The sequence below is a fragment of the Sinohyriopsis cumingii genome, chromosome 17 (genome assembly GCF_028554795.1).
Source record: "Sinohyriopsis cumingii isolate HCF-2022 chromosome 17, ASM2855479v2, whole genome shotgun sequence".
Lineage (NCBI taxonomy): Eukaryota > Metazoa > Mollusca > Bivalvia > Unionida > Unionidae > Sinohyriopsis > Sinohyriopsis cumingii.
Genome location: NC_142977.1, coordinates 9,179,893 through 9,190,856, shown reverse-complemented (window position 1 = coordinate 9,190,856; position 10,964 = coordinate 9,179,893). Strand labels below are relative to the sequence as shown.

The 10,964-nt window shown below is 33.0% G+C and overlaps 1 protein-coding gene across 1 annotated transcript; it reads right to left on the bottom strand.

Annotated features, from left to right (window-relative positions):
* Positions 1-2,276: 2,276 nt before the first annotated feature.
* LOC149777720 (E-selectin-like) lies at positions 2,277-10,375 on the bottom strand. The gene is made up of 7 exons (XM_089940427.1): positions 10,259-10,375; positions 7,967-8,173; positions 5,051-5,224; positions 4,551-4,664; positions 3,886-4,131; positions 2,871-3,074; positions 2,277-2,449 (listed from the first exon to the last, which is right to left on the bottom strand). The coding sequence occupies exons 2-7, from the start codon at positions 8,088-8,090 to the stop codon at positions 2,277-2,279; spliced, it is 1,035 nt and encodes a 344-aa protein (XP_089796553.1). The 5' UTR covers positions 8,091-8,173; positions 10,259-10,375.
* Between the last annotated feature and the right edge of the window lie 589 nt (positions 10,376-10,964).

Genomic DNA, 10,964 nt, shown 5'->3' with positions numbered 1-10,964 from the left:
GGGTTCCAATTTTGAGATTGGGTAAAGACGTTAACTGCAGTATTGGTTCTGGCAATGGAACACTTTTAAAATCGTTATTTGCCCTAATAACTTTAAATCTCCTAGTTTCCAAAAAGGAAAATAAATATCTTTTGATTTGTGATAAACGATGAATTCAAGGGTTATGAGGTCCAGTTAGGTCTTTTGTTAGAAACATATGTCCAATTTGAACGGTTAGTTTATTTTTCAAAGTTCGTTGCAAGATTGATAGTGACTTGAATCTATATATCTATCTACTTCGTATCATGTTGAATGTGATTAAAATACTTGGGCTGTGAGGCATATATCATATGTTGAATTTTTATTGGTATGATATTTAAATGGGGGTATTGTGTTCTCTCTCTGTCAGCTGAATTTGTGCAAATATTATCAAACATGCGCTATCGATTGTCTAAAGATGAAGTTCCTCTTTCACAGCGTCGTAATACTTGTTATAATGACACTTATCGAGGTATAAGCACCTTATTTGGTACGATACATCAAATATAAACATAAATAAAAATGTACACCTATTCAGGAAAGAGAGTTTGGCACAAATTGCACAAGTTTTATTCACATACTTTTTGATATTTACAATATTATATTATGCTCAGCATTTTACAAACAGATTTAAACTAAATTCTGAAGAGACATATTCTTCCGTCCAATTCATGGATATCCCTTTTGTAGAACCAAAAGCAAAACAACAAAAATATTAAAACATCCGATAGAACATGTTTACAAAATCTCCAGACTATCTGCCACCACCACTAGTGCTGTCTACATTATCTTATTAGGACCAATATCACTTATAACCTATTGTAGATAAATGTATGTATGAATGATTACTACATGTACTTATATCTGATATCTTCAATAGATAAAAACATGAGGCATTCCCATCATCAAAGATTGAGGTTGAAGCTGCGTCTCATGATGAAAGTTGTATAATGCGTCTTAAATTTTAAGTAAACCTTGTGTCTTTCTAAAATGTCATGACATTTATAACCTGCGTACACGATTGGATTTTCATTCGAGATTACCTTGTGAATATCGTGCAAATACGAGTTTCCTATATTCATATAAAGATGTTGTTGTTGTTGTTGTGTTGTTGTGATTTGGATTTTTAACGTAGCTTTAACAATTTTCCAGTCATATCGCTACGATGTCTGCAATGTGGCAGTTTATAGTGATGTCTAGCACTGGGGCATCATGCCGCAGACATGTAGCATGATGTCGCACCCAGTCACATTATCCTGACACCGGGCCGACCAGTCCTAACACTAACTTCTTAATGCTGAGCGCCAAGCGAGGCAGCTGTTAGTACCGTTTTTGTAAGTCTTTGGTATGACTCGGCCGGGGATCGAACCCACGACCTCCCGCATCCGAGGCGGACGCTCTAACCACTAGGCCACCGGAGCGGTATACAAAGATGTTGAAATTTTGTCCGTAATCAATAGCCTTTTGCTTTTGGTCAAATAAATGTTTATGCAGCAGTACTAGTAGTAGCATTAGTAGTAGTAGTTGTTGTTGTAGTTTTAGTGTTTTGGTGGTCATGGTGATAGCTTTTTTTGTAGCAGTAGTAAGCCGCATTTTAAGCACATTTTGCTATGTCACATCGAGGAAATGCGAGACAAGTGCTTTTCCCAAAGACACATAAAGTCATCCGATACTAGCTGACCTGAGAAGGCATTCAATTCAGGACCATGAAATATAAGTCCGACGCTTTACCAGCTTTGCTACCGTTGCTCCGCCCTCAGAAAAGATTAATGTAGTAGTAATAGTAGAATAACAGTAGTAGTAGTGGTAGTAGTGATAGCATTGGTATCAGTATTACCAATAGCTGATAATGGTGATATTGCTGGCCTTGGTGGAAGTGTCGTCACTATAAGGTGGGTCTCAATTCTTTTGCTTTTGTTATTGTTTATATAGTGATTTGGTGAACCCTGATGGATGTGGATATGAAATCATTGACCCGAGTAAACCTGTAAATAATTAAAAATACTAGAGGCGTTGGTGATGTAATTTGGGACTGTTGCAGTAATGAAGTTGGTGACTAGTTATTATTTTTACAGAGAATATATGCATGTCCATGTTGCACAAAAACCGTTTGATATATATTGTTGCTATTGTTGTTCGGATTTACATTAGGCATTTTAAATCAGATGCAATACTACGTAGACTAATACAAACTTTATTCATAAAGAATTAAAATAAAAACATTGCAAATCAAATGTTTATGTCATATATACACTCAGTCAGCAGGAGAGAAACACATTTTCTGCCCTGCATTCGTGGCCATGTTCTTGACATAGGGCAACAAATGGTGAAACCTTCAGTTTCTCAATATAATTGTGTCCGCAAGCACTCATCTCACTTGAATCGCTGCAGTTCGTAAGGTTACAGCCATCTGTTTCATTATCAAAAAAGTCTGTAAAATTTAAAATATTGATAATTAATTTTTGTATAAACATAAAAAATGCTATGTTCACACTAGAGTCCTTAAAATTACAATTGCCTTGTAAATAAAATGCTATGTTCACACTAGAGTCCTTAAAATTACAATTGCCTTGTAAATAAAAGCAATGTTAATAATAAGTAGTAGATCTTGCTCTTCTGATTTTGTTGTTTTGTGATAAATAATGTGTGATATCTTTTTGAAAATTGTCTAGCGTAAGTGGCAACTCATTTTTATTATTTTCCAATTACGTTTATTTAAATTTGTTCAGATTTGCATGATCAGAAATTTCCTTGTGCTATCAATTTTTGATGCATATTTCTTTTCCAACGGAAATATTTTTCTGATAAAATAACAAGCATATTCTAACTTTGTGTAAAGAAAGTACAAGTACCGTTTTCTATACACTCCGTCGGTGGAATTGAAGGAGACCATTTTCCGGATGCCCCACAGTTGTACCACTGTGAAGCCTTAAATCCAGGGTGAAAAGTATAACCCGCCCTGCAGAAAAAACTGCACACGCGGGCGAATTCTGTACTCCAGTAGTTGCACATTATTGCACCGTTGGTGGGAACTGTCAATTCCGTGCACGGAAAAGCTTGGATGATAATAATAATAATAATAATAATAATAGTAGTAGTAGTAGTAGTAAAGTAGTATAATTATATCCCAATAATAATAATAATAATAATGTTAGTATTACTATTCTGCATTAGCATTAGTAATATAATTATATCACAATAATAATAATAATAATAATAATAATAATATTATTATTATTATTATTATTGGTGGTGGTGGTGGTGGTAGTGTTACTGCTGCTTTGATTAGTTTTTTAATGGCACAAGGAAGTGCAAAGTTGTTTCGGAAAACTTTGTCTGTTTTGAATTAGAACTTTACAAAGAATCTTTTAAACCATTGGTTCATGTTGTTTCTTAAATTCTATTAGCAGAGGAAACAATTACATAGCTGCAATAAAACATCTATACTATAGTTCTAATTCAAAACATCTATACTATAGTTCTAATTCAAAACATCTATACTATAGTTCTAATTCAAAACATCTATACTATAGTTCTAATTCAAAACATCTATACTATAGTTCTAATTCAAAACATCTATACTATAGTTCTAATTCAAAACATCTATACTATAGTTCTAATTCAAAACATCTATACTATAGTTCTAATTCAAAACATCTATACTATAGTTCTAATTCAAAACATCTATACTATAGTTCTAATTCAAAACATCTATACTATAGTTCTAATTCAAAACATCTATACTATAGTTCTAATTCAAAACATCTTTGATCAAATGGAAACGCAAGTTGATTACATCCAGACGAAAACTGCAGTTCGCATGATAAGAATAACAACTGAATGACAATTCAAAGCTTTGGAACTTACGTCGAATTTTAAAGGAAAATGTGCATTCAGCTCTAAGTCCATTGACTGGCTTTGTAGCGATGTACTGAATAGAAAAGTCACCCCACGGAAAGATGAAGCTGTTATTTTCATAATTTCTGTCAATGATAATGGTAGTGTTCATGGGATCCTTGAAGTTTGGAATATCCCATGTCTCACTTATATTAAGTTCACTTGTGAAAATAGTTTTGTTTACAGGACAGCCATCAACAATCGGTGGTTGGATATCTAAATGATTAAAAAGAAGGCAACGAGTAGAACTGGAATTAAATACTTTTTCTTAAATATATTTCACAGATACTTTCTAGATTTGCGCACTTTTACAACTTTAATTTGAGGGGTATTTCTTTTTGGTAGTAGTATAAAATAAAGTTTGTGCTAAGATTTTGTCTTATATATCGTTTTCATTGTTTGTATTCTAATTCACTTTTACTAAATTCACAGCACAAGACTACGTATTTACTAATAGTAATGCAACTTAAATTAATGCGTTGCAACAAAAGTGGCAGAAAACTTAAAGATAACAGTATGACCAAAAATGTAAAAATAAATTAAATGAGAATATCTGTGGAATAAAGTTCACTTATCTAGATATTACATAATAATAATAATAATAATAATAATAATAATAATAATAATAAACATACCAATCTCACAGTTTCTACCTGACCAACCTGGTAGACATCGACAGGTGTAGAATCCTAAGTGATTGATACAATCAGCACCATTCTTACATGGACCGCTGTCACAATGGTAGGCATCTACAATGTGTAAAACTTGTGTTCTCGATATCACTTTTGCTGGAATTTTTTCAGTTACATGCATGATATCATCGTGCCTTCGATTTGCAATGGGACTATACTCAGCTTGATTTCTATTGAGTCCTACGTTGCTGTTTTTATTTCTTTTTCCAGAATAAACTAAGTAAATCCGTTGTTAAGATTATACTTTATTCATTAAAATCGTAAAAAACTGCTTTATGACACTGCATTTGTGACTTTGTACAACGGAAGAAAAAAGGCAATATTTATATTTTACGTACTCTGCACAAGTAGCGTGGTATTAGATATAAAACTAAACCATATGGCATGCAACATTAAGTAACTGAATTCTTCTAAATATACAAAATAACTCGTTTAATACGTACAACTGCAACGTGGTGCTGTACCAGTCCAATAACCAAACTGAGTGCATGTTCTCGTTGCCGATCCTGTCAGATTATGCTTCTCTTCACAGACGTACGTAATTTCCTTGTTGTAAGTAAAATCATTTCCGATAACTTTGCCGTTGCTGATAGTCCCGGGATCTCCACAGTTCACCTCTACATTTAGATAAGCAAGACTGTGGCACATATACAGGTATTTAAAGTATCGTTAGAATTCATTTTAATTATTGCTTCTTGTCGAAACTGCAGATGTTGTTGTATGACTGAAGTAAGTTTGATGTATAAATACGACAAGTTATATTAGATATCTCTCTTTCCTGTGTACCATCCCCCCCTCTCTCTCTCTCTCTCTCTCTCTCTCTCTCTATATATATATATATATATATAATTCCAAATGTTACAAATGAAACGGATTGTTTGCAACACAATTGGCTCTACACGGTCACGTGATACTGATCTGGAATTTTTTACACATCGATAAATTCTGGGACTACTTTCGGTTTTTGTACTGTTTGCAATATAAATAAACATTGCATACACGTCATTGTGAAACGATTGTTTCAGCTCTTAATTTTTTTTATATTCAGCAAATAAATATAAATTATACCCTTTTATGCCTTTCAAATAATCTTTGATTGAAATGCAAAGTTTACAAGTTGGCGTTCGTCTGCTACATAGTCGCGCAAAGTGGCAGATGACAGTGATTTTTCAATGCAATTTTCTGCGGAGCTTTTTGAACAATTAGATGACAAGGAGTTAAAAGAAATGAATGCAGCGACTGAAGCAGATGAAGATGGATTTGACGATAATGCGATGGATGTTACAACGGTGAAAATGAAACAGAACAACAGATTGATAAATTCCCTCACACAGCACCCCATGACCACGGTCACCTTAGCCATACACAACAACAACAATTATAGCGTAGGAACTGGGCCAGTCAATTTTGGGGCCGCTGAGGGATATAAACCAAAATTCAAGAAATTATCTGAAGAGGACTTAAAAGCTGTTGAAATAAATCAATACGCAAAGACTACTAAACGAAACACAAAATGGGGCATTGGCATTTTCAGTGGTAATTTTGTTTAAAATTAAACGTGTGTGGGTGTTGGTGGCATGGTGAATATGACCACTTACATAAAAATAAAAATAAATATGTACGAGACCATTATTCAAAAACTGAAAAAAGCTTTAAATAAATGGTAAAACAACCATCTCCACCAATGTAACTTAACACCATTGAAAAATTTATATAATAATCCATTAAGGTGATTGTTTTGCTAATTTAAATTATTTTGGATGTGGAGTCATTCCTTCCTTCCAGCACTCTAGCACGAAACTATGCAACGAAACAAAATATATAGCTGATTTTGCGAGCATCTAACTCTACATTTAACAGCTGCACATTTAATTTCACAATGGATAACTGAAAGGGTCTTGATACGTATTAACTCTGATAAAAAAGATATAAAATGTTATTCCTGTATAGGACCATACTAAAATGAAAAAAGAGTGTTATTTTTTTATATGAAAAGAATTAAGTTGACGCCATGGGTAGCCATTGCCTAAGATGTAAAATATAAAGTTGCCGAATAAACGTAACTGTGACAGTAGTTACATTTCATTTGACATTAGATCACTGAACGGTTCTTTATAAGTACTAACGCTGTTGACAATGATATAATGTTATTTCTGTACACAATTTGTTTATTTGTTACCTTTATGTTAGTAAGGGATGGCATTATATTTCCACGTTGTATATTGATAAAATCCATTACGATTTAAGGTTTAATTGGAAATTTAATCTAGCATACTTGTCCAATCCGTAGCAGCTGTTATTATGTAAGGTAATGGTCATCTGATGTAGCAGATGGGACTGACTAAAATTGAACAATAATGCTGTAAATGAACTAAATGTGTTGAAACATCAGTTGCCATTGCCTAAGATGTAAAGTATGAAGTTTCTGAAAAAACTAACTGTGACAGTAGTCAATATGTTCGCGTGATTCTGTACAGGTTATGTATTATGGGGCGATTTGAAGCGGCGAATGAAAGGAAAGTACGCGCTACTTAAATTGGAATGCATTGTTGATGGAGTAAGTTTATTTGACGAAAGAAAGAACGAAATTGGAATTACAAGGATTAAATGATCATGGTTGGGTATTTATCGATGTGAACATTTTGCTTAATGACCCACAACGTTAACATGAAGTCCTTCAGAGAGAGAGAGAGAGAGAGAGAGAGAGAGAGAGAAAGATTTAGTTTAAGTATTCCTTCTTGTCGAAACTGTATTTTCAAGGCATACGATGCTGTATGACTGAAGTAAGTTTGATGTATAAATACGGTAATTTATATTAGATTTCTCTCTCTCCTGTGTACCATACCCTCTCTCTCTCTCTCTCTCTCTCTCTCTCTCTGTCTGTCTGTCTCTCTCTCTCTCTCTCTCTCTCTCTCTCTGTATATATAGAAATAAGAGAGAAATAGAGAGATGGATAGAGAAACATACAAAGAGGCACATATAGCGGTATACCGTAGATTATTATATCCTTTGTAATGGAAAGTCACTTATAAATGGGCATATGCAAACAGAGCAGGTCTTAGATTTTGTAAACAGATTCGAGAATTACTTACATATGTAAGCTAAAAGATTTTATCATAATTTTAAATCGTATCCTCTCTATACATGGAAGAAATGGAGATTTAAACTTCTTGAATAATCATGACAATAAAGCTATGAATCACCAATCAGAAGGGGAAAAAAACCCACATAGAAAAGCAGTCATAAAAGCTATTTAAGGGACGTTTTCGTGTATGTACGAATGTATGTTTCTAATTCTAGACATACAGATATATGCGTTGACGAATAAACAAAAATTTAATTGCATATTAAAGTCTTACGTGTCTCACAACATCTCCCTGTGTAGCCAGCAATACAAATGCAATATCCAGATAAAGATCCTGAAGGAATGAATGAACCTCCATTGAAACATGTGGTGCTACAGCGTCTATATTCCCAACCCATATCGGGAGTTGCACAGGATTCAAAACCTTCACAGTTTGGTGTATCGAGGTTCCAGACAGATCTGCTTCTCGACTGATACCCACCTTCAAATATTTGAAGTTGTACCATTATATCTCCTGCTTTGTAATTACACAATATATATACATATATAAACAAAAATGGGAAAATTTATGTACAATATAACTATGTTTTATAGATGTCGAAGGGATGGAAATTTATGTTTGTTTTTTATCAGTAATATTTAAGTACAAGCAAAATTTTTTTGTATCTTGCATTGATATTAAAAAGAACATACCTCTGTTTTGCAACTTGGCTTTTCCACATATTTTCAACATGGGCTTTATATTCATTTCTTTTGAACTGAATCCAATTAACACCGTTTTCTTTGAAAATTATAATTGCAAAGTATGACCATCGAATTAAATTCGGTCTGCCTGATTTGTACAGTCTTTACTAATCCATTAGAGAATTTAAATTAAACAAAACAACAAATATATGAGGTGTAGATCTTTTTCATGCTTACAACAGAAATCAACTGCATGTAAGTAATTAATATACTTTATGATCAGTTTAAATTGTTTTTGTATTGGCAAAGCTACTAATGGTATCCTCTTTAGAATATGCAAAACTTTCCAACCATTTATCACTGTCTTACAACATACACCACACGAGCTATGAATGTGATGAAACTATTATAGGTGAATAAATGAAATACAAATAGTAAGTTAAGCAAATTATAATTTTCGATGGAGTTCGTGGAATTTAGAATGTGAAACAAAATGGTTTCACGGCTTACGCGTAAAGTCTTCTATCAATAAAGAGGGGTTCTCAGAAAACAAAGAAATAAATATATTTATATATTGAAGACAAACTTTATAGTGTTATAGCTCAAATGTTTGCAGGTATCTTCCAGGGTCTAGCATCGCAAACATACGTCAATATTTTTACTCAAGAAAATCTAGGATGTATATTGCAACTGATATACTGTACACTGACGAGCTTCTTGTGAAATTTTGCAAATGAATAATACATTCAAATCGACATTTCAAGACTTTGCGGTTGTACCTTGTTCTATACATTAAAATGAACAATATCTTCAAACATGACACGTGTAGTTGACGTGTTGTAAAGGTCGTATGTGGAATTTCTGCTTAGTTATTTTCAAATATTATCCCTAAAACGTCCATGCTCGTATACAATTATATAGCACAGTTTGCAAATGTATTACGTTTAAAAATGTCACCGTCTCAGATGTTGGTGCATGTATCGCCTGTCTCTGAAATGTATGCTTAAGTGACGTTTCGCTAAACTTGTGACCATAGTGGAATGAATTAGCGATACGTTATGAAATCAGCTGAATGAGTCGTCATAATAATTACTAACGCTGTTGAGAATGATATAATATGTTATTTAGAATGTGAGTCATATGGGCACTATTATTTCTCTTCCTCCGATGATTACAAAAAATTATGTTTAAATCAGTTCTCAAAGTTTTTACAATCAGATAGTTAGCAATTTGCTTGGAAGAAAATTTAGAATGGTCAGTACATGCAAAGATCGATATGATATTTTCCTGTTTGTACTTAATAAAATCAGTAACATTAAGTAGTCTACGCCGTTCTTACTTCAGAAATTAAATGAAATCAATTGCCATTTTCTCTTTTTGATCAAAAGTTCTGGCTGCATGTTGTTGAAAACATTTGTCATTTGCACTTGAATTGGCCGTTTAGTCAATACACGTACAGAACAATGGATTATAGCTTTTAGTGGAACGACGTCATTTATAACAGTATACGAAGAGTATTTCAACATAATAGCGGTAAATTTCTGGAATTGGGTGGAAGTAAATTTAACATGTGAAGTTGATTTTATATTTACACATATCCTTGTACAATAAGCATGAAAAAATTACTTATTGAAGATTTTACCTGAAATATTTTCACTTTGTAATATTGCAATTACACTTATTTCTTTCTTAATCAATTAACTAAATTCGTTATTAAAAAGCAAAATAAAATTAATTGCATCAAACGTGAACACGTTCAATTTATTCTGAAGGGTTTCCTTCAATAGACATAAAAAAGGGTTATTTCCTTTCGAAATATATTTGTCTGCCTCACTGGTATAATTTAAAGAAACCACACACACACACACACACACACACTTACCTCCGCATGTCGAAGAGCAGGACGACCATTGTTTCCATTCACCCCATCTGCATCTACATTCATCCCATTTATCAGAAATTGGGCCTGTAATACAGGGTATCAAAGCCAGAATTACAGTTAGCCACAACATAACGTCTTTTCAAAAGATTATCTGTGGTACTATTTATGTAGGATCTGAGTTTTGTTATAATTAAATTTTCTGTCGAGACCTGAATTTATTCCCAGCTGCCAATAAAATGTTATTTCAAAGTCCTCATTGACCTTTTTCTCTTGAAGGGACAATATTTATGGCAGATTTACTATGTTCCAGATAAGGGAACAGTATATAACATTGATTCGTGTAAGATAGGTAGAACAAGAATGTCCAGGTAAGATTTGTTATGCACGTGTCGGATATTTTTAATTATGTTTTGGAAGTATTGGTATAGGAAGACACCTTTATGTCCAATCATCGACTTTAGTTATTATCATTATCATTATTATTATTATTATTATTATTATTATTTTATATGTACCGTTTCTAGTCATCTAAAGAATTATTCTGTACCTCCAATCAATATTCACTGAAGCCTCAACTATGTAAATGTTGTTGTAAATGCTAAAGGAGATGTACTATAGTAAATGTACTTTCAGTATTTGTAAGATGGAAGATGGAAAACTATTTCGATTGGCAACTTTAACTCAACTTGATAGTTGTAGTAGTAGT